Source organism: Sabethes cyaneus, chromosome 1 (assembly GCF_943734655.1).
Source record: "Sabethes cyaneus chromosome 1, idSabCyanKW18_F2, whole genome shotgun sequence".
Classification (NCBI taxonomy): domain Eukaryota; kingdom Metazoa; phylum Arthropoda; class Insecta; order Diptera; family Culicidae; genus Sabethes; species Sabethes cyaneus.
In genome coordinates this window covers 164,952,747-164,976,244 of record NC_071353.1, presented here as the reverse complement: position 1 = coordinate 164,976,244, position 23,498 = coordinate 164,952,747, and the positions used below count along the sequence as shown (strand labels likewise).

The window sequence follows — 23,498 nt, the reverse complement described above, 5'->3', positions numbered from 1 at the left end:
TCCCATCTCATCAAGGTCGCGTAAATTCCTGGGCTCATCCCAAAACTAGTTCCTTATCCCAGAGTCGCATTATCACCTCGTGTACCAGAATATAAGGAATATCCAGCACTGTAGCGTGCAGTTGACCAGGTTGGCCCCCGCTAAGCGCCCTTGACTCTTGGCTTGAACCTAAGGAAGACACTTTCGAGTGAGCGAAGTACTGGATATAGGAAGTTGTACGAATCATGTATCACAGTCTTCAAAGGAAAGAACACTGATTTAAGAAACGAGCGTGCGCTTAATCGCGCCTTCGATAGGACCACTATAATATCTTACCAAGGCTCTGAAACCAGGCAAAAAATTGGGTCCAAAATGTGATAAAAAAGTGGTCTAAAACATGATCTACAATCTAGTCAAAATCTGTTCCGAAATCTGGAGTAAAATTTAATAAAAAGGTCCAGGTCCAAAATCTGCTTCAACATCTGGTTTCTGAATTTAAATAAAAAGAAGAAAACCTATCCAATTTAATTCTACTATATATATTTTATTCACAACAGATACGTATTTCGCCTACGACTTGCAGGCTTCCTCAGTGTCTGTTTTCGAACTAAATTAATCAAAGCAATTTTACAGTTTTTATAGGAGTTTAAGGGTACATAATCTATGTGTGGGTATAGGACTGAGATACACACTATTGGAGCCGCCCGATCTGGGAACAGGCTCTTTAAGAAAACTGCGCCATCCGAGGAGAGTAGCCTGCCTTTCCTGCCTGCGAACGACCTTGGTTGTCACCACCTCTATGCTGCATCACGTGGAGATAAAGATAGTAGATAGTGAATCGTCCAATTACATTTTGTTAATATTGGAACTTCCCATTCTGACGTCCCTCAAGGAAGAAACCCAGGACTTTTTCGGTTTCCTTTTTTCAACAATCCCCTATGCACTCGACAGCGAAGAATTGTTCACTCTTTTACTATCGCAGAAATAAATGTGCATCGCTCGCTGTTTCAATTTAGGTATACACATTTTATTACTGTTAACCAACGGAAACTATATATTACACTCTGTTAAACATACATAATTATAAAAATTTGAACGAAAATCACAAAGTGAGGCACTATGTACATGTACAACTCAACTTCTGAACGGCTGATGTGTGATTACAAAACAAACAAAATTTGAACTGAACAGGAAGAGAGAGTTAAGAAACAGTACGGTATTAGTTTTCTCCTAAGTTTTTTCCCCCAACAATGATAGTAGTAACAAATCCCTTTTGCTGCTGCCGCCGGGTTTCTAGATTTTGGAATAACTCAGCAAACGCCGATCCCCTAAACTTGGTGTGGCATGGCGAGAGCCAAAGCAAACTAAAGTCACGAGGATCGGGGCGAGTGCGGTGAATGGAATTAGATAAAATGATGTTTTTATGGGTGCTCGGGCGGGCAGCCTGTCAGTGTGTCAGTTCTTACCGGACAGGAAAAAAAGTCACTAACAGAAACTGCAGGAAAAAAAAGACGAAGGGGGTCGGTCGATCGATCGATCGGCAAAAGTCGGTCGCTCTGTTTATGGTACGTACATACGGATACGGGGGGGATACGTTGCGTTGACGAAGTGTAACATACGGTTTGTGGAGGTTCGTTCGCTAAAATTTACCAGCTCAACTGATTCCTTGCCTGGCGTCGCTAGCTATTTACCACAGACAGACACAATAAACTAGTTAACTATCATGCAATGCACACGCTACGCATGCATACCGGAGGAGGATGACCACCGGCCAGTTGGCGTTGCGTGCATGGTCGCGTAATAAAAGCTTTTCTTTTTTTTATCAGATAACACAGTGCGTTGATACCGCTGATACGGAATCCCGGATAGGTTAAGTATCGGACTTTTTACCAAGGATCCAATTGATCAGCACGGAGGAGGCGCTCTGTTGCTGTTGCGTGGATGATTCGGTTTGAGCTACAATAGAGTAACGATTTAAGCACAAATTAAACTCGTTTTAGTTAGTGGAAACAACTTTAAAACTACAAAATTCACAATATTGAAAACTGAAAACTGACATATAAATCAAAAATTCAACTAAAATTACAAATTTTGTCTGTGGCTACTACGATTGCACACACGAATAAAACGGCTAGCATCTCCATTTTACCACTAGATGAAAGCTACCGAATGCAACTTACTGATTTTGGTTCCGGCAATTTTGGCGGCCGCCTCCAGCGGCATGTTGGCCACATCGCGCTGGATCAGCGTCAGCTGACGGTTGCGCTGTTCGCGCTCCTCCTGCAACCGCTTGTCTTTGGCGTGACCGATGGAATGCAGCTCCGACAGTTTGTTGGTCAGCACGACGGATGACGCCTCGGACGACGAACCGGCCGCACTGATGCCCGATTCCTGTACGATTTGCTGAAGCGACTTTTCCGGGGTGGTCGTCTTGCTGACGTCGCTGGAATCACCCGATGCTTCTAGGAAGGTTTAGAAAAAATAGAATGAAAGATGTTACGTTGATGGATTTCATAGAATTTTACCTTCCGGCGGTGCGGTGAGTTTCCGCTTGAACTCCTCCTGCTGGCGGAGGGCATTGGACAGCCGCAGCTGCAGGGCGTCGCGTTCTTCCAGCAGATTGCGTAACTCCAGCTCGAGCTCGTCACAGCGCATGTCCCGCTGGTAGATGACGTACAGTGCCAGCTCCAGCTCGGATCGAGGAACTTTATCTTCGTCAGTCGGTTGAGATCGAGGTTCGCTGGTAACCATATTGCTTGCATGTTTCACCGCGAACGGATCAACCTGGGCGGCGAGTCGTGCATATTCCGCACTACGAATCGCCAGCTGCTCTTTGAGGGTAACAATCTCCAGCTCCTGGTTTTCGAGGGCTTCCTTCATCTGTTGGACGATCGGGGAATCGCCGATCGTTTGTTCGCCTTCGACCGGACGCTGTTCAGCAGCTTCCGTAGCTTGTAACCGATCAATCTCTTCGCGGAGGCTCCTCTCGACCAGAGAGAACTCGGTTTCGCGCATGTCAACGTGCTGCTTCCAACTTTCCGCGACCTGTGCGCCACGTTCCTCCACCACCTGAGCCCAATGGGCGTCTCGCTGTTCGAGGGCGATGCGGTAGTTGGCCTCCTGGTCGGTTCGTTCTTTGAGCAAGGCGTCGATTCGCTGTCGGAGGTCGTCCTCGGCTGCGGTTGGGCTGGGCTGAGATTGAGCCTGCTTTAGTTGTTCCAACGAGGATTTGAGGGCCTCGATTTCGATGTTTTTAGCGTCAAGTTCAAGGACTGTTCCTTTCATGCGATCTTCCAGCTCTAAACTGCGCAGTACTTGATCGTTCAACACCTGGAGTTCCTGCTCCATCTGATGCTTTTCGTCTAGGAGTTCCCGATTGGTTTGTTCCAGTTCGGCTACGCGAGGTTGGGCTTTGTCCTCCGAGCGAGTGGCAGCCATTTCTTGCGTTATCTGAAGCGTTAGGTTATGTTCCATTTCTTTCCGATCGGCTTCTAACTGCTGAATGCGCGATCTCAGCGACGAAATTTCTTTGTTTTTAGTGATAATTTCCTGCACCAGCGATTCGGTTTGATCCTCCCGCGCTTGCTGCTCGATCTGCTCGTTCAGGTGAACTATTTCCGCCTGCTTGTACTGTAACTGTGCGCTCAGTTGATGCACTTGTTCCTGCAGCTTGATCTCCTCTTCGGACGAATGGAACAAGCTTTCGGTGCGCATTTTTTCAATCTGATGCGTTAGATCCGTGTTTTTGCTCATCAGATCGTTCAACCGTTGGCTAAGGTCCGTGGTTTCCTGTGATTTTTGCTGGTTCAAGCTCTCCAAGTTGGATTTGATGGCTTGCGAGTCCTGCGATAGAGCGTCTATTTGCTCCATCAGCAGCTGAATTTCTCCGTCCTTCTGCTGAACTCGTTTCTCCAGTATGCCGACGTTTGCTTTTTCCTCCTCCAGCAGGGCTTGTAGTTCTTCATTGTCCACCCGCAAATCCTGTGCTTCCCTCGTCAACTCCTCTATTCTACTCTTTAATTGACTAACATCCTCTCCGAAGCACCCTTCACCGGCAGGCTTACTCTCTTTCTGCTCGCTGCTTTCACTCCAATCCTCCAGCTGCTGCAGCTTGGCATTCAACTCTTTAATTTTCCCATGCTGCACTTCGATCTGCACATCCTGACGTTCCTTCATCTCGGTAAACCGCTCGTTGGCCGCCACCAGCACGTCCACTCTTTTCAGCAGCGATTCCTTCTCCGCTACACTTTTTTCACGCTCACTCTGCAACTCACTCAACCTACCCTCCAACGCGCGAATCTGTCCATTCAACTCCTCCTGGATGGCCAAGTCCAACTCGCTGGTTTCAACCGAGGCGGATCGCCGTTCCAAGCTTTCACAGCGAACCTTGTACTCTTTCAGTTTCTTCAACAGTTTGCCCGATTTCACCTTCAGTTCGACGGTTTCCTGCTGCAGTCGCTCCTTCTCCAGCTCCAGCTGCCGGATGTAATCGTCCTTCTCGCTGGCCTGCTGATGGCGTGCTTCCAGCATGGCTTCCTCCGTACCCCAGCAGTCATCCTCCGCCGCCAATTCCACGGAAACCGCCGGTTGTACTTCGTACGCTTTCTTGGGCTTGATAATTTCTTCGAAGGCAAGCTCCTGCCCCTGGCCCGGTCCGGCGTCGGTACCGAACAAGCTGGCCGCCGTAACCGGCTGGTGCTCCCGTTCGGCTTGCTGTTCCTCCAGTGTTGCCAACTGAGTTTGCGCTTCCGTTAGGGTGTGACAAACTCGTGTCAGCTTTTCGGATTTTTCCCGAATTTCATCCAGTAGCGAGGCGTTGTTGGCTTTCACTATTTCCAGCTCGTCCTGCAGCTGCAGGTAGGCATCCCGATCCTGCTGGAGACGGTTCAGTTCCTCCTTCAGCTGTTTATGCTCCAGTTGGCTCTGCGAGCGGAACTGGTCCAGTTCGGATTGTTTCTCCGATAGGATGGTGTCCAGGTGTTGCTGTTGCTGAGCTCGTAGAGCTTCCAGGGACTTTTCCGTTGATTCCTTCTGCTGGTTTAGCTGATCGTGGAGGGTGCTGTTCTGCTGATGTTGCTCGTCCAGACGAGCGTTCAGTTGTTCGATCTCCTGTTGCTGGTCTTTAATTTGTTTTTCTAAGCATTGGTCGTGTGCTGAACCTGCTGTTGGAACGGCCTCTTGAGACGATGAAGTTAATGCCATCAGCATAGGTTCTTCTACCGCCCAACCCTCGGTGCGATCCTCGGAATGACTCGGAGTGCAAAGGTATGCCTTCTTCGGAACGACAATTTCCTCAAATACCGGCGCCTGACCAGGCGAGTCGGTGAAGAAGGATGCTGCCGTGGAAACGGCAGCTGGGGTTTCTTGATTCTTCAGTTGCTCCTCCAGCGAGCAGTTCTTCATCTGTTCCTCCTGCAACTGCTGGCAAATACCATGGATTCTAGAAGTCTTTTCCTCCAATTCATAACTGAAAGATGAGTTCTGCGCTCGCAAAATATCAACTTCATCCTTCAACTGATGGAACTCATCATCCCGATCAACAAATGCACTAATCTGCGTCTGCAACTGCTTGATTTCATTGCGTGCCGCTTCATTCTGCGACTTTAGCTGAGCTATTTCCTCTAGAAGCTTCTGAGTTTCCGTTTCTCCCGAACCCAGAGCCGACGCCTCAGCGGGTGCCTGACTCTGTTGAACGGCCGACGGTTCATTCCAACCCCAACTTTCCGCCACAGAATCAAACAACGATGCAGCGCTGGATTGCGAAGGGGACGAAAAGAACTGCGAGGTGGAAACAACCGCCGGTTGTTGTGGCTGTTGCTTCGCATGAGTTACCGTTTGGAACAACTGCTTACTCATGGCCTCCAGTTGAGATCCCTTCTCGACCAGTTGTGCCTCAGCCGCTTCGTCTCGCTCCAGTCTCCGTTCGAGCATCTGCAACTGCTTCCGCAACTCCTCCAAGCTACCCTCCGCTAAATCCTTCTCAATTTTAAGCTCCTCTATCCGGGAATCCTTCCACAGCGCATCATTTTCCAAGTCCCGAATCTTCTCCTCCAGAGCGCTGGTGGACGGACCTTGCAAACCGGAGAAAGGATTGTTCACCGCACTGCTAAGCATCTCCATGCGTGAATTCTGCATCTGCAGCGTCGCTATCAACTCCTCCTTTTGCTCCAGTAAATCCTTCAGTTTAATAATTTCATTCTGCACAAACACCTGATCGTCGGTTTGATTCTGACTCAGCTGCGTTCGAATGGCTTCCATATCGGCAATCTGCTGCCGCAGCGCGTTGATCTCACACTGATGGTTCTGCGCCATACTCTCACTCTGCGACCGCAGATTCTCCAGCTCGGTCTGATCCTGTACGATCTGCATCCGTAGCTCCTGCAGTTCGGCTCCGTCCTGTTGGTGGCTTTCGTTCTGCATCTTCAGCCAGGTGACCTCCTTCTCCAAATCCGACCGGCTCTGCTCCAAAGAATTAACACTCTCCTGAAGCCGCACAATCTCATCCTGCAGATCGGCGTTACGATCGGTCGACCGTTCCAGATTTTCCTGCAACTGTTTCCTTTCGTTTTCGATTCGCGTCAACTGATTAGTCAACTCAACCTCCAACTGATCGATTTCGGTGTCCTTCTCAGTGACTTTCCTCTCTGCATCGGCCACAGCTCGCTTCAACTCCGCCTGAAGACCCGTAATCTGCTGATTGAGGTTATAATTTTCATTCTCCAGCTCGGTGGTCCTTCGGAAGGCTTCCTCTTGACCGCCCACCTGCTTTTCCAATTGCTGCACCTTCTCTTCCAGCTGACACACCATAAGTCCAGCGTTCTCCAGCCTTCCACTAAGCTCACCGTACTTTTCCTCTTTCTCTCTAAGCTTAGCTTCAATCGCTTCGTCATGCTGCGAGAGATTTGCCAGTCTCTGCATCAGTTCGTCTTCATGCTGACTGTATTCCTGCGCTTTTTCCGATAGTTCTTCGCCCAACAGCTTCTTCTGTCGCTCCAGCGAATTTCTCCGTTGCTCAACCAGCGATAACCCTTCCTCCAACCGAACGATCTGACTTTTCAGTTTCCTATTCTCCTCATCGGCTAGTTCCAAATCCACCTCCAGCTTGCGCACACGTTCAGCTGCCATGGACAACTCCTGTTCCAACTCTTTAACTCGATCTGCTTCCGCCTTCAAAGCCCCATTCATCTCTTCTTTGTCAGCTTTTAACTTACCCAGAAGCAGCGTCTGATTGTGGAAATCCTCCAGCTTGCTCTGAGACATACGCAGCTCATCCTCCAGGTAGGCCTTCTTCCGTTCGTACTCCTGCAGCCGCTGGATCTCCTTGTTTTTCTCCTTAATGATGGCTTTACACTTCTCTATCTTAACGCTCTTCGAGGAAGCATCTTCCTGCAACGTACCGAGCTCCGCCTGGCGATCCGCCAGCTCTTGACTAGCCTGCGCCAGTTTCTGTTCCACTTCCTGCACCTTCAACTCAGCCAACCGACCGCGCTCCTGCAGCTCCACAAGCTCATGCTGAATCGCTTGCTTCTCCGATTCCAGCGAGTACTTCTGCTGAAGCAACTTATGCAGCTCATTGTTCAGGTGGTGCATTTTTTGTGCCAATTCTTCATTTTCCGCCCTCAGTTCCTCCTCGCAGGTCGGAGCACTGCGTAGCTCCTCCATCTGTTGCTGACTTTCCGCCAGTTTCTCCTCCAACTGCTGGCACTGAACGTTCTTCTTTTTCAAATTGGCAGCAAATTTTTTCAGTTTATCCATCAGCTCCTTATTTTTGGCGTCCAACTCCTGGTTCCGTGCTTCAAACTCTCTGACGCGAGTCTCATCCACCACGGGATGAGCTTTAGCTTCCGCCAGCAGCTGGTGAACCTTTTCCAACGAATTATCTTTATCGGTTAATTTCTCCTGCAACATTTGAATTTCATCCTTCTTGCATTCCAGCAGTTCCTGCAAATACTGAACCTCATCGTCCTTCTCGATGATTTTATTGGCATTCTCCTCCATCGATTTGTACAGTTCAATGATTTGGTTGTTCAGTGTGTCGATAGTCTCCTGCTTAGCAGCAATATCCTCCTTCTGATTACTTGCAAACAACTGCAGCTGCTGCTGCTCCTTCTTCATCCGGTCCACTCGCTCGTCATAGTTTTGAATCTCCTCCAACTTATCAGCCATCTGTTTCTCGTTCTCCTGATACGAATCAATCAACTGCTGCTTCTGTTCAGCCACCAGCTCCCTCAAAATCGCCGACTCCTTATTCGCGGACACAATCATCAGTTTCAACTCCTCAATATCACCACCCGTTTTACTCGCCAACGCTTCCAGCTCCTTCTTCAACTCCCGAATCTCATCCACCTTACTGTTCAACTCAATCTTCAACAGTTCCGGCTCTTCATCCGAGGACTTCTCCGCATCCCTCGACACTTCCATGGCACGCTTCAGCTCAGCCAGCATCTCGTTTTTCCTCTCCACCTCCCGCCGCAGCTGGTCGATTTGATCCACCTTCTCAATGTGCGCATTAGTAATCTCCAAAATTTGCGCCTTCAGCGCGGACACCTCGCCCTCACTGGCCGCCACTGGCGGCGGCAGGGCACCAACCTTCTCCTTCATCAGCTCAATCTCCGCCTTCATCGCTTCGCACTCCTCCACACTTCGGCAGTACTCCCCCAGCAAAGTGGCAGCCACTTTCTGCAAATTCTTCGCATCCGAGGCAAGCTTCTTCGAAATCTGAAGTTTCTTATTCTTATCCTTGTTTCGGTTAAAATTAGTCACCTCATTGTCCACCGAACGCAGTGCCTGTTCGTACGATTCCCGATCGATTGTCACTGCGGTTACGGGCGGGGCACCCGCCCGAACCGGCGTTCCCTGACTGGAACTAGTCTCACTAACCTCTTCCTCCGCAAGTTTCGAAGCGCACAAGCGCTTCAACCCATCCAACTCACCCACCAGCGTAACCTTCTCGCCTTCCATCTCCGCCAGTTGTTCTTTCAACTGTCGAACCTCCCGACGCAACACTTCCAGCTCCTCCTGGTGAGCCTGGTTTTCGATTGTGATTGCTTCTAGCTTACCCAGTACCTCCCGCCGTTCGTTGGTAAACAGTTCGATGCGGTGCATCAGCTCGGAACTTTCCTCCCGTAGCTTCACCAAGCTAGCGTTTAGATCTTCTTCGTCTTCCACCGGCTGGTCGTCGTCGTCGTCACCGCCGCTGCCAGCGATTCGCCGCTGCTGTTCATCGTCGCCCTCAACACGTGGATGGGATCTGTGAATGTTGGTTTTAACAGAATTAGTTTTCAATGATTCGGTACAAAAGACGTTGGGTTGTAACGTAGAGGGTTACGTGAAGAAATGTACGAAGTTCGGTGGTGAGTGGTGTTTGCACATCAGAATGAAAGTTCTAAAAGTTCTAGAATTAAATAACTATTCACAGCACAGTGGTTGTTGTGGTGGAAGCACGCATACAATTTAGAGGAGTTGGTTTTGAAATTAAACGTATACCTACGCGGGATGATACCATTTTTGGGGAAATTTATTTTGGATTGAGTGAATCGTAAATGCTAAACGTAGGATGAGTTCAAGTCTTAATGAGATGTCGATGAGAGTTTGTGTGAAATACGTCTTTATGATGTCATTACAATGATCTGAAATGGTGAATGAAAACGTTGGTAACTTAGTATGAATGTTGATTGAATTCTGGGAAAATTAAGATTATGCTTCGAAGAGTAGTAGAGATGATTATACTACTATTAAGCCCTCTTTCATCCATCTTAAAGGTGTTTCAAATATCTCTATTTCCTTATACAACAATTACAAATTCAATGAACATATTATATACCCATTTGAAATCGATGTCTCAAATCCATGACGTAGCTTCAGACAAAAACGAGAAAGGCAAACTCTCTAAAGTCAACTCCATTGCTTCTTTGGCTTAGTATTAAAATTGAAATTCGGCTTTTTTGCGTCTTCTTCGTTCCTTCGTTGTTAGGATGAGCGCAAGAACAGACGTGGCGGGCTCCCGTGAGTTCGGGGGTTCAATCGTCTGCAAATTTAGCATATTCACACGAACACGCAGCCAATCTACAGACGTAGGTTCCGCAAAAACAGTATCATTCTAGTTACAATGCAGTTATTAAGGTTATTAAATGGAGATTCTGGGGTCACCGGAAAGCCAATAACAGAAGCTCTCGCTCATTGCTAACGTTACTGAAGAGGCCAATATCACGGTCCCCAGTGATGGCTCTTATGCAGAAATACTGAAACGGCGACTGATTGGCCCCCGCCAAACGATAAAGAGTTTACTTTTTCAGTAGGAAGTGTTATGATGGCATGATGGTTAATGATTACGTCTCGATTCTCATCACTACATCTACAATATCCCTCATCCTATTATAAAATCTTTTTTGACTACGAGAGGTCTTCAGATCGATTCCGTTAAACCAACCGCATGGAATAAGAAGGAATGGCAAACGGCAGTATAACGGAATGGACGCGTAAATGGACAGAATCGTCACCAGAAATCCTGATACTTAACCGGCAGCTTCGCCATTGCCAATCACGACTTCTTTCTTTCTCCGTTTAATTGAACTGACGTCTCAAAACAAAGCTGGCATAATGTAATCCATATCCATCTATCTAAATTAGTCTATTACCGCTGGTTTTCATCCATCATTTTGCAAACTTCTGGTTCACACTATCATATTCGATTTTGACATCGCCGTGAACTATTCACTGCGCATTCACTGCACTGGAAGTTGCGCTGCTGGAAGAGGACGAACTGGACAAGGCCCTACTCGAGGACTGCTGGAATACCATCAAAACAGTAATTAACAGCTGAGAGCAGAGCTCAGAGCTGCCACAAATACAGATATTTGTGCTTGCATACATTTGGGAGCCATAAATTATTTCAAAACAGTTCGCTCAGTCATACCTCCGATTGTACAGCACAACGAATGCGTTCTGATGTTTTCCTACATTTTCGTTTCGATCAAGTTTACTCTACCGTTTGGAGTAGTGAACGACTGCAAAACAATCATCTGACTGGTCACCACACTAACGAAGAGCAACCGCGCTATCGTATGATTTAATACTACGAAAAAAACAACCACTACACATTACACAAACGAACATTTTCCTTGCATCGGATCGACGCCGAGTGACAAGCGATTTGGAGACAAACAGAGAAACGAAAAAATTCGTCACCTTATGCTCCCAGTTAGTTTGCAGTTTCCACTCTTCAATATGAGCGTAAAGCGGGAGAGCGACTGTTGGCTTCACTTGAGGGGCCACATGGATTGTAGGCTGCAGTCTTCGCATGTGGCTGCGATTGACTGCATTCAGAAAACAGTCGAATGATCGTTTTCGAAGCACAAGTTGAATGCAAAAAAACGTACGCATTTACACAATTGCCATTAAACTGGGATCTTCTCAATCGTTTTAGAACGATTCAGGAGTACCTCATGGTAGCAATTCAGGACCATTACTATTTTTGCTCATGAATTTTGCCGCGACCAGAGGAATGGCTATCTGTAGCACCTACTTTCCACGTTGGAATATTCGGAAACACACCTGGAGGCATCCAAATGGAGACTCTAGCTCTCAGATCGATCATGTCTTGATTGACGGTCGACACTTTTCGGATGTTATCGATGTACGGTCTTTTCGTGGACCAAATATCGACTCTGACCACTATCTCGTAGTGAGTAAGATTCGCGCAAGGCTGTCGAACACGGCGAAAGCTCGCACTGAGAGGACGCTGCGTTTCAACATCCAGCGGTTAACGGCAGACGGCGTAGCAGTGGAGTACGTCAGGAAGCTTGACCAACGAATCGCAAAACAGCAGGTAGAAGAAGATATAAATGGGCTGTGGAGGAACATCCATGGTGCCATCGAAACAGCTGCGAGAGAGGTGGTAGGCACGACGCGTGGAAGACGGCGCAATAGCTGGTTTGATGCCGAATGCCAGAGAGTGACAGATGAAAAGAACCAGGCCAGGAGTCGCATGCTCACTGCGGCAACGCGTCAAAACAGAGAGAGGTACAGAGAGACCTGAGCTGCGGAAAAAAGAATCCATCGTCTAAAGAAACGCGAGTACGAGGAGCACGTGGTCGCCGGCGCAGAGGAGCGATACGCCAGCAACGACACACGGAGTTTCTATAAAACGGTGAGATGCAGGAGTTTTGCCATGCCTGTGATGTGCAATGATAGTGCTGGCAACCTGCTTACCGACAAAACGGCGGCAGCAACCAGGTGGAAGGAGCACTTCCAGACACTGTTGAATAGAGAGATAAATGCGAAGATCAGCCGGGACAGGATAGGAATTGTAAGCGATGGTCAAGCTGTGGAGCCACCAACACAGGAGGAGCTTAAAACGGTATATCTGCTGGGAAGGACGGTATCCCGGCTGAAGTTCTAAAAGCGGGAAGCGCGTGGCTGTTCGAAGCAATCCACCGGATCATTGTTAGGATCTGGGAGGAGGAATAAATGCCGGAGGACTGGTTGGATGGGCTCATTTGCCCAATTTTCAAAAAGGGACATCGACTGGAGTGTAAGAACTATCGAGTAATTACATTGCTCAATTCTGCCTACAAGGTGCTTTCCCGCATCCTGTTCTGCAGACTGAGACCGTTAGTGGAGTCCTTTGTCGGCGAGTACCAAGCTGGTTTTTGTGAGGGTCGCTCCACGACGGATCAGATGTTTACCGCTCGCCTTGAACCACACTGAGGCCATTGTCGTTGTACCACTGTTTGGTCGAATTTGGTAGCCTATAGGTGGTTGTAGCTTGCCAAGTTGGGCCAGTAAAACCAATTAACTTTACGCTTGTTCAGAAAAAGCAGCTACTTCCTCAAAAGATACTTTTTCTGCTTGATTTTTTGATTCATGGTAGAAGCTCTTCGTTTTCATTTTGCAGTCTTCCGAGGCAATTTGCTGATCAAATGAAATATAATTCTTGTCCAGGAATTTGTTTGAAATAAGGCAATCGTGTTTCATCAGCAAATTCTCGTAGAACTTCCATGAGCGTTCCTTTGCCTCCGGGCAGGGCTGTTCTGCACTTGGTTCACCGAAAACTTTATGTATGGGGCATTTATAGAACTAGATTTATTTAAGATTGTGCCTGCATGTTGAAACACTTCTAGCGCGATGTTGAACAGGAGGCGGAAAATATCATCGCCTTGTCGAAGTCTCCTGTGTGGTTCAAACGGGTTTGATAACGCGCCCGATATCCTCACACAGCACTGTACACCATGCATCGTGGTCTTGTTCAGTGTTATCAGCTTCACGGTCGATAGTATCGTTGGCGGCTTTGAAATCTACGAATAGGTGGTACGTAGGGACTTGGAATTCGCGACACTTTTGGAGGATATGCTGCAGCAAAAAGATTTGGTCCGTTGTCGATCGCCCGTCCACAAAAACGGCTTGATAACTTCCCACGAATCTACTAGCTAGTGGTGCTCGATGGCGAAAGATGATCTGAGAAAGCACTTTATATGCGGTGTTGAGAGTTGTGACTCCACGAAAGTTCTCACATTGCAACTTGTCGCCCTTCTTGTATGTTGAGCATATTACTCCCTCCGTCCACTCCTCACCTGTTCGGTTTTCCAGATCCGGACTATCAGCCTGTGCAGACATGTAGCCAACCTACTCTGACCCATCTTGATAAGTTCCGTTGGGATACCTATTGTGGGGGTCGACACGTGACGTATTGATGTAATTATTCGCCTGCTGTCTTGGTATTCCGTCTGAGCGCCAAATAGGTCACTTTCATCCGACAAGATACCTCCGTCTTTATCCCACCATGTTTCGGCTCGCGGCACAAAGACTTTGCGGGATACGTTCACTTTCTTGTAGAATTCACGCGTTTCCTGACGATAAAACTGTTCCATATCTTTGCAGTTCATTTCTTCCAGGCGGTGCTTCTTATCCCGGAAAAACTGGGATTGCTGTCTTCGTTTCTGACTATATCGTTCCACGTTTTGACGGGTCTCTTGCTGCAGCATCAACGCCCACGTTGCATTCTTCTCGTCTAACATCCTTTGGCATTCCTCGTCGAACCAGTCGTTACGTCGACTGCTTTCAGCGAACTCAATATGGCACCTTCCGCTGCGTTGTTGATGGCTGCCTTAACACTATTCCAGCAGTCTTCGAGAGGGGCTTCGTTTAGGCCACCCTTACACGGCAGCACAGTCGCAAAGTATTGGGCGTACTCAGCAGCGACTTCAGCTAACTTGAGTCGTTCCAGATTGTATCGTGACGGGGGATGGTTTATTTGTTTATTTGTATAACAATATCAAAAGGCCTACTGGCTCTACTGATACACTTAAACTAGAATCTACGTGCTAGTGCCAGGAAACGAGTTTGCGGCTGACGTTTAAGTCGAAGCTATATGTAAATCGATTGAAATGGCGTTGCAGACCGATGATTGTGCTAAATGTGCTATAGATGGTTCGCCGATGCGGTACACGCAGAAATGGACCGTTGCGTAGAACACGACTTTGGGCGTATATGTTGAGGTTCGTGAGTAGACATGGGCAATCCACTCTCGAGGTCAGCATGTCGGCGACAGCCATTGCTCTGATCACGTCGCGACGAGTGTTCAACGGGTCAAGATCGGTGAGTCTGCGCGTTGTTCATAGCAGGGCAGCTGAAAGGGGTCGTTCCAGGGCAATCTTCGAAGTGCAAAACGTATGAATCGGCACTGACTCGATTCGGTCAACTCCATTTTGGTAGTACGGACTCCACACAGGAGCGCAGTACTCAAGGTCGGACCGGACAAGAGCCCAGTAGAGAGTTTTGAAGCAGTAGATGTCGTTGAAGTTCTTGGCGATCCGCTTGATAAATCCCAGATTCCTGCAGGCCTTATCGACAATATATGCGATGTGCTGTTTGAAGTCAAGCTTAGAGTCAAGCAGTATTCCCAAGTCCTTAACACAATTTTCGCGGCGTAGAGGCACGTCTGATAGAATGTAGTCGAAAACGAGATGGTTCAATCTCCTTGGGAATGTAATTATTTCACATTTGTCGGAATTTAGCAGCATGCGGTTGTCTGTGCACCGTTTTGCAAAAATCAGTAGCTGCTCTTGCAGGAACGCGGCGTCGGACGGACTATCGACTTTAGCATACAGCTTCAGATCGTCGGCAAAAGAGAGTCGCGGGCATTTAAGCAGGAAGTTGACATCGTTGAAGTAGACGAGGAAAACCAAAGGTCCGAGATGGCCACCTTGTGGAATTCCAGAGTTAGCAGTGAATGGTCTGGAGGTGAACCCGTCGATGCTAACTTCTAGGTGGCGATCGGAGAGGTAGGAATTAAACCATCGTAGCAACGAGCCTCCGATTCCGAGTTTGTCCAGTTTGGCGATGGCGATTCGATGGTTCAATTTGTCGAAAGCGGCGGAAAGGTCCGTGTAAAAAACGTCCGCCTGCGACCGGTCGTCAAAACTTTTTATCACGTCGGACGTAAGAGGTAGAAGATTGGTTGTCGTGGACCGCGACATATTGCTTAAAGAATGCAAATACAGGTGCATACACAACAAGCTCGAACAGTTTTGATATTGAGTTTAGTGCAGAGATGCCGCGATAGTTATTCACATTTCTCCTAATCCCCTTTTTATGAACAGGAAACATGTATGCCGATTTCCATATAGTTGGGAAGACACCTGTACTGATTGCTAAACTGAACAGGTGGCTCATCGGAGCAGCCAAGGCGTTGATACACTGTTTCAGCAGAACAGACGGAGTACCATCCGGTCCAGGTGAACGAGAGGATTTTAGCTTCGCGACGGCTGATATGACCATCGCGTCGTCGATGGAAAGGTGAGTTAAGCAATTGCTAAGTACGGGGACGCACTGAATGGCTGCGGAAATTTCTTCTCTTGTCAATCTTTTGTCAGTAAATAGGCTGGAGAATTTCCGCGCGAATAGTTGGGAAATCTGTTCTGTGTTACTGGCAGTTTCACTACCCGAAGGAAGCCCGTTGTCCTTCCGCTGTTCGTTGACGTGCTTCCAAAAAGATTTGGGATTCCTTTTCAGTCTCCGTTCGATGTTGCTCAGGTAGTTCCGGAAACAGGAGCGACTCAATCGTTTGTAACGCGTATTGATCGACAAGTAGTGGTACCGGGGTGGCAACGTTCGATATTTTGAAAATTTCTTGAGAGCGGTCTTTCTCTCGGATTTCAGACGTCGTAACATAGCGTTTACCCAGGGTATCTGCTTCAGAGCGGGCATGGTTCTTTTTGGGACATGTCGATCGATAGCGTAGTTCAGGATATTGGAGAGGATATTGATGCTAGTCAGGGTTCTTTGGATTTCCCTGAAGTCCGCACGGACGAAATCATAGTAAACGATCGGTGGTGCACTAGTCGCGTCAAGACGTATTTGTTGACGGTTAGTAACCAGCAAGGGTGGATGATGTGGAACGTCCTTAACAAGCGGGGAAGGAGCCATCGCTATTGCGGGAGCCTGAACTTGCGCACTAGCAAAGCATAAATCGAGAAAGCGACCGTTTTCGTTAGCAATGTTGTTGACTTGTTGCATGGTGGCAGTGCTGTAGCAGTCAAGTACCTCGTTAGTGAGTGGAGATAGAGACGACGACGGGGTTAGGGGCTTTCATGATGCTGTACTCGATGCATTCCGGTATCGCCTGAATTTCAGCAACTAGGCGTCTGAAGTCTACCTACGGCTCTAAAGGGGCTGGAGAGTCCAGCGCCATCCGAGTCACGGATAAGGTGTCGACATCAGGGTTACCGGGTGGTCTAACGGCTGGAGTTGCAGGCGGAGCGGTTGAGATAGGGGGAAGCCATACCGCTGGATTCGAACGAACGTCGTCGAATTCGCTAAAAGCGATTCTTTGTGGCCAACAGTCGGGGGTCAAAGCCGCAGTTTTGTATTTCAAGGGAATGCGAACCTTGAAGGACACGAAATTTAGCGACTGGAGTTGAGTACCCTTTATTACTAAGGGAACAACTCGAATGGCATCCCGAATCTGTAGGCCATCCCGAACTAGTCCTTCGGCGACGTCAGTGGTCACGGTAGGGTGGAAACGCGACAAGTACACCCAGAATAAATTGGGTGGGGAACTGACCACAAGCTTATCACGGTTCTCGACGGGCCTCGTTCCGGTGGTCGGTTTATTCGGAGTCACCGAGTCACCTCGGCGACGTTTTTAAAGGACGATCGCGGTCAGGTATCCGCATCGGGGTTGCAGCATTGACCTTGTCGGCGAGTTTTGCAACCTGATGGTTATTCCTGACAATTTCGTCTTTGAGTTCAGAGATTCCATTTATTTGGCCCTCGATGACGGTAGAGATGACATTTCCGAGAGACGAAACCACACTTTTGAAGCGCGTAAACTTCATTAGTTTTACGCACTCGTCACACATCCAGAATAGGTTTGGGTTTTCGTGGAGAATCTTCGAGAACGGGCCGTTGAAACCAGCGCACCGGACATGGCAGGCTTGGTCGCAAAAACCCATACATGTAATATGATCCTCTGCTTTTTTCAGTGTTTTAGCACTGCGGTCACAAACGGAACAGTTGGTCATATTGACTCGAAAAATATCAATTCTTGTTAAAGTGTACGGTATGCGACCGCCGATATGGATGCCCTTAGGATCACTCTGACAGCAGGTACACGCAGCGTGCAGATTTATTTCCGTGTAGCACTGGCACTGGCTTCGTACAAGATGTAAACAAAACAGTCGAACAAGATCACCTAAAAGCTCGTAGTCACTTCGATTTTGTTCGATTATTAAAATTACTATTGAAAAACGCCACAGGCAATCTTTGTTAGCCCTCTTCACAAAGAAAAAACAATAAAACAAACGAAAAACAAGTAAAATAATATCGAAAACTTAGCGGGTGGTAAAAACACAGCTATCAACGTTCAATACACTGAACCGAATTCCGGATGGTTCGGAATGTTGGTAACAACGGAAAGTCTTTAACCCCTTTAACCATCAACAGATGGTGGTCAGAATCGATATTTGCACCACGATAGGTTCTAACATCGATGATATCCGAGAGGTGCCTTCCATCAATTAACGCGTGGTTGATTAGCAACACCGTCTGTTGTGGTAGTTTCTAAATTTACCAATATGAGAGGCTGGGTAAGTAATTCGTAGGGTCATATTTTTTGAGGCAGTGAAGTTGAAGGGGAAAGCTAATGAGAACCAGAACCGAGGGTCCAAAGCCCCTAAAAGGAACATGGTTCTAATAGATGTTATCCCTGGCTATTGCATAAAGACTTGAATGGATAAACTCCTAATCCAAGGTCTGACGCGACCCATGCCGAGGAATGAGTGATGGAGGGGGTTCTATAAATTCTCAGCCGCAACGGAGTCTGTGGAGCACCAGGGCACCCTTCACAGTAATTTGCCCTTGTTGCATTAAGCAGGTCACTGACAGTCACAGTGAACCATTTCTCACCGAGAAGCCTCCCTCTTTTCACTGGTGCAGAATATTCACTCTGCCGAATCTTTCATTGTGTGCTGAAGGGTGAGCTGAACTGAAACAATAGGAGAGCCGAACAGGCATGGCCAATTGGATTGGCCAATTACAAAATTATAACGCCGAGTATTAAGGTTACTCAAAAGTAGGTGAGTCTCAATAAAAGAGATTTTAGCACGCTTACCGGTCTTGTGACAGGTCATTGTCCGAGTAAATATCATCTTCAGAATTTCGGTTTCGTACAAGAGATGGCTTACTAGAGCCTAGGAAGATTTGGTTTGCGTTGCCGACCAGGGTGACAAGGTACATAAACCAAGTGTTACAATCGGATGTAGATGTAAAATGATACACTCTCTGCTGAATATGCACATCAAATAGGTACCTAATATCTGCAAGTGTAATTTACAATTTCGATACTAAGAAAGGAGTCCTTAAAGTGATGGAAAATAATCAACAAGCTTTTTCCGTAACATTAGTTGCTTAGCAACGGTGGTTTACTGGTGCCTACAACTTTTATGTCCACGCCTGCTTCTCTATGTTCGGGGTTTCGAAAAAAGAGACTGTAACAAAATTAAAATCAACGGCGAATGCCACCAAACTTGCCAAAACTTTGGTCCAGAAAATTTTGAGTGCATAAAAGGATGGTCATAAACAAAATGACATTGACTTTAAAATGATTCCAAAATTGAGGCTGTAGCCCACTACCTAAAATCGATGTAACAACAAACTATTCAAAATGAGTCACTTTCATTCAATGAACACATGATAATGAATGGTTTAATGAAAAAAATCTGCTGAGTGATGCATTCATACTTTATAAACCGTTATAAACTAAAAAAAATCCACACACAGTCGTACTCACTTATCGGTTTCATCCGACCCGGTGTCGTCCTTCTCGTCCGACTCGCTTCGTTCGTCCGCACGTCCGGCTGCTGCCGCCGCCGCGGCCGCTTCGTAACACTCGATCTCCTGCTTCTCCTTCGGCGTAAGCCCTTCCACGATCTCGATCGATTCGGCCGAACTAACCTTCTCCAGGCTAAGCTTTTCGATCTTATCCAACAGTTCGATATTTTCCACCATGTAGCGATCCAGCTTTTGCTGCAGTTGCAGTTTCTCCTGCTCCAGACGCTGAAGCTGGCCGGCCAGCTGGTCCCGCTCGCTAACACAACGTTCCAGCTTTTCCTCCAAATCGATCGATGACATCTGGCACGAAATGCGTCCGGACTGTTCGTCTCCCTTAACCTGGTCCCGAATCGCGGCCAGCTGGTGCCGGCTGCTGTTCAAATCTTCCGACAGGTCCAGTTTCTGTTCTTCCAGCAACTGAATGGCGGTGGTTTGATTCTGACAGGTCGCTTCCAGGATTTTGATTCGTTTCTCCAACTCCGAATCCGGCAGGGAACCATCGTAGTTAACCAGGTGCAGTTGGAGGTTACCCTTCTCTTCCTCGACCTCTGCCAGACGCTGGGTCAGGTTTTGAACTTCGTCGGTTAGCCGAACCACCTCTTCGTGCACGCTGGATGTTTTCTTGAAAGAATCGACCTGTTTTTGAAGTTGTTTAATTTTGAGCTTCGATTTGATGCTGGCTTTGTTGGCCTCGTCCAGTTGGTGTTTTAGTTTGTTTATTTCTCCTTCGGCTTCCTCGTCGGCCGTTTTCGGGAACAGTGGCTTGGGACCGGCCGTTTTAAGTTTTTCCTGAAGGACGGAGAAGTTAGCGGTGAGAACGTTCAGCTCGACGGTCTTTTCCTGGAGGTTTTCTTGCAGCTCGCTTTGCTGCTGCGTGAAGGATTCGATTTGCTGCGCTTGAGCTTCGATGGTTGCCTCTAAGGAACGAATTTTCTCCAGTAAATCATCTTCGGGAGTTGCCTTTCTGGCTAGTTCTTCCTCCAATTCTTGAATACGATCGAGCAACTCGCGGTACTTTTCGTCGGTTTCGCCGAATTTAGCCTGCTCCACCTCGGCGTCGGTAATAAATTCGTATTTCTGGCTTTCCAACTCGACGATTCTATGCTGTAAGCTTTGATTTACCTTGTTGAGTTCGCTGATTTTGGTACTGAAGTCCTGTACGTCTTCAAGTTTCTGTGTTAAGCTGGAGTTTTCAACCGTAAGATCGTAACGGGCGGTTTCCAAAATGTTGTTCATCTCCTCCAGGTTAGATATTTTGCTATTTCTTTCATCTAGCTCGAGCTGGAGACGACTCAACTCTGCTTTCAAATTAGATTCGGCTTGAACGAAATTGGACTGCATTCGGTACATCTCCTGTTTGGTGTCTTCCAGCAGATCGACCGTATTCTTCCCCTTTAGGGACAGATTTTCCGACATCAATGAAACTGCCTGCGTCCGAGCTTCGATAATGCATTCTTTCTCTTTCAAAGCTTCCTCAAGATCTAAGATCTTTCTTTCCATATCCTTCATCAGTTCATCTTTTACCGGAATGTTTTCTTTATTGGCCAACTGTTGCTCAAGAACTTTAACCCTCCCTTCCAAATACTTCAACCGTTCAACGTCGAAATTCGAACCTGATCCATAGCCAGTACCGGCCAGCTGAGTCAAATCTGAAGTAGATTTGTTAAAGTCAAAACGTCCCATCTTCATCGGCGTCAGAAGCGTCAAATCGCCTGTTGAACGACCGAATTCCACGGACCGCTCGAGCGTTTGCTGGGTACTCTCCAGCTTATGTTTCAATTCACTAACCTTTTCCTCCATCTCACGCTTGTGACTCTCGCGTTCGGCCATCTTCAGCCGGTTCTGCTCCATCTGTTGCCGCAAGAGGGTAATTTTTTCACTTCCTGGTGTCTCGGAACGACCGCGTGTGGCCATCATCGGCAAAACCGGCAGCGACATATGCTGCTGTTCTTCATAGTCTATCCCCGACAAATCGAAGCTACTGTCCTCTTCGTTGATTCGGGTTCCCATCAAATCCATCTGCACTTCTGAGCTTGATGCTCGGCTCAGTCGCGACTTAGTCGCCTTGGTTTTGTACTGCGTCAGCCGTTGGGCAATGTTCTTTACCTTCTCCTGTGCCGATGCTGTCTTCTTACCATGAGCAAACTCGGTTTGACGTACCAGCTCTCGCAGGGCCGTTATTTTGGCCTATCACAAAAGTAACCAAACATTAACGAGTCTTTGTTAATGGTTTTTGAAACACAGAAAACTCACCTGCTGTTGGTTAAAACTCTCCTGCAAGCTGCTCAAGTCGGGTGTCACCCTTCCGGATGACCCACCGGGATCTACCGCCGAAGGCGGACCTCCGCCCGGTTCCTGTCCGGACATTATTTTCCTGTAACTATCTTCAACTATTTCCTATCACAACGATACCAACATATTCGCTGCAAAAAAAAGTTGAACAAAATATGCAAATTTAGGTCAAAGTCAACAAGGCGAGGCGAGACAAAAAAAAACATCACTTTCACTGCGGTCTTTGGCTGAAAGCGCGACTGTACAAGTACAACACTGCGAAAAAGCCACTAATTATGGCATAACTTGTGCTTGTGCAGTCAGTCGGAACTGCAACGCCGCCTGCCTGCCAAAGGCAGACGGGGTGGAATCAGTTTGATTGAAAAATTCCATTGCTGCTTTCGCAATTTTTTTCTTGATCGAACAAAATAAAAAATTATTAAGCTTTTTCATTCTGCTTCGCTGCTAGCGAAGCGAGCGAGACGAGGGTGACGTCAAAGTCAGCTTCCATTAATGGTGACGAAAGCGACGAATGGAAGTTTAAATTTGAGCTAGACCTTAAACAAATTCATCCCTCTAGGAGTTTTTTAGAACAAACAACGCACAACATCCGTGGCAACATTCTAGCTATAGTTTTGTGCCAAAATAAGTACCTTTAACACTGAATATTCACTATTTTTCGCAGAACATCAATCCAACAAACACAAAATTACACATCATCACTTCGACTTTGCAAACCATTGATTTGACGGATCCGAATGAATGACGGCCAGATAGAGAACAGTGTTGGCAAGCGGTTTATTGCCGTTCGAAAATCGATCAGTTTGACAATCATATGTTTTTTGCATGGGCGTACAAAGATGATGGGGGCTGCTGTAACACGATCATTGTGTTCTACTTAAAATTTGGAAAAATCGGAGTAAATTTCGTTTTGTTGAATATATTGTCAATTGCAAAGAAAATTGTACCATCCAAAGTGCGATATCGCTCATAAAAGTGCTATTTTACATTAAATCGTTTCGGTATCTTCGGCGCACTTATCACTTGGAAGATAACGAAAAAGTGCGCCGAAGATACCGAAACGATTTAATGCAAAATAGCACTTTTATGAGCGATATCGCACTTTGGATGGTACAATTTTCCTTGCAATTGACAATACTATCAGTGTTTGTCCAAAACTAGTTAGATTCAATGATCCATTCGCACGGTTGTGAAAATTATTTTGAGCCGGACAAGCCACACCCTCAATCCACTCGTCCGGCAGCCCTCTCCCAAACCCCTGCCACTTTCACCGCCATTAGTTAGTTAGTTATTCAGCCGAGAGCCGTGGTGGCTCTTGCCGTATCAAGAATTACTCGCCATTGTACTCGGTCCTGGGCTACTCGTTACCAATTCGTTGCGCGTCTCGACACACGCAAGTCGGCTTCAACCTGGTCGAGCCATCGTGCACATTGAGCCCCTCTACTCCTGGTGCCGGTGGGATTCTTAAAGAGAACGGATTTTACTACACAGTCTTCCAGCATCCTTGCAACGTGGCCGGCCCACACAACTTTCGCCAGGTGTACGATGGGAATCTCTCCATGCAGAGCCTGTAGCTCGTGATTCATACGTCTCCGCCACTCTCCGCTTTCCGTTTGTACTCCGCCAAAAATAGTCCGCAACACTTTTCGTTCAAAAACGGCAAGCGTTTTGTACATCGTCAGATTTGTGCGGTGGCGTATGTTCCTAGATCGAAACGTCTTGCGCAGGGAAAAGTAGGCTCGATTTCCAGCTTGAATGCGTCGTTGGATCTCCTTACTCGTATTATTGTCGGCGGTGACCAGAGATCCCAAATATACGAACTCATCAACCACTTCCAGTTCATCGCCGTCAATAGTCACTGTCCGTGGGAGGCAAACGTTACTTTCTCGGGAGCCTCT

General features: G+C 47.3%; 1 protein-coding gene across 1 annotated transcript; it reads right to left on the bottom strand.

Annotated features, from left to right (window-relative positions):
• Nucleotides 1–990: 990 nt before the first annotated feature.
• LOC128732864 (protein lava lamp) lies at nucleotides 991–22,320 on the bottom strand. Its single transcript, XM_053826279.1, has 6 exons — nucleotides 22,233–22,320; nucleotides 21,562–21,731; nucleotides 19,268–21,495; nucleotides 2,505–9,229; nucleotides 2,160–2,441; nucleotides 991–1,935 (listed from the first exon to the last, which is right to left on the bottom strand). Exons 2-6 carry the CDS (start codon nucleotides 21,673–21,675, stop codon nucleotides 1,850–1,852), a joined length of 9,435 nt encoding a protein of 3,144 aa, XP_053682254.1. The 5' UTR covers nucleotides 21,676–21,731; nucleotides 22,233–22,320; the 3' UTR covers nucleotides 991–1,849.
• Between the last annotated feature and the right edge of the window lie 1,178 nt (nucleotides 22,321–23,498).

Bases quoted from the DNA above. Each gene is read 5' to 3' on its own strand.
- LOC128732864 (XM_053826279.1), bottom strand. From the start codon at position 21,675: ATGTCCGGACAGGAACCGGGCGGAGGTCCGCCTTCGGCGGTAGATCCC. The intron at 2,442-2,504 runs GTAAAATTCTAT...AAACCTTCCTAG, and splicing joins ACTCACCGCACCGCCGGAAG to AAGCATCGGGTGATTCCAGC. The intron at 1,936-2,159 runs GTAAGTTGCATT...ACTCTATTGTAG, and splicing joins AATTGCCGGAACCAAAATCA to CTCAAACCGAATCATCCACG.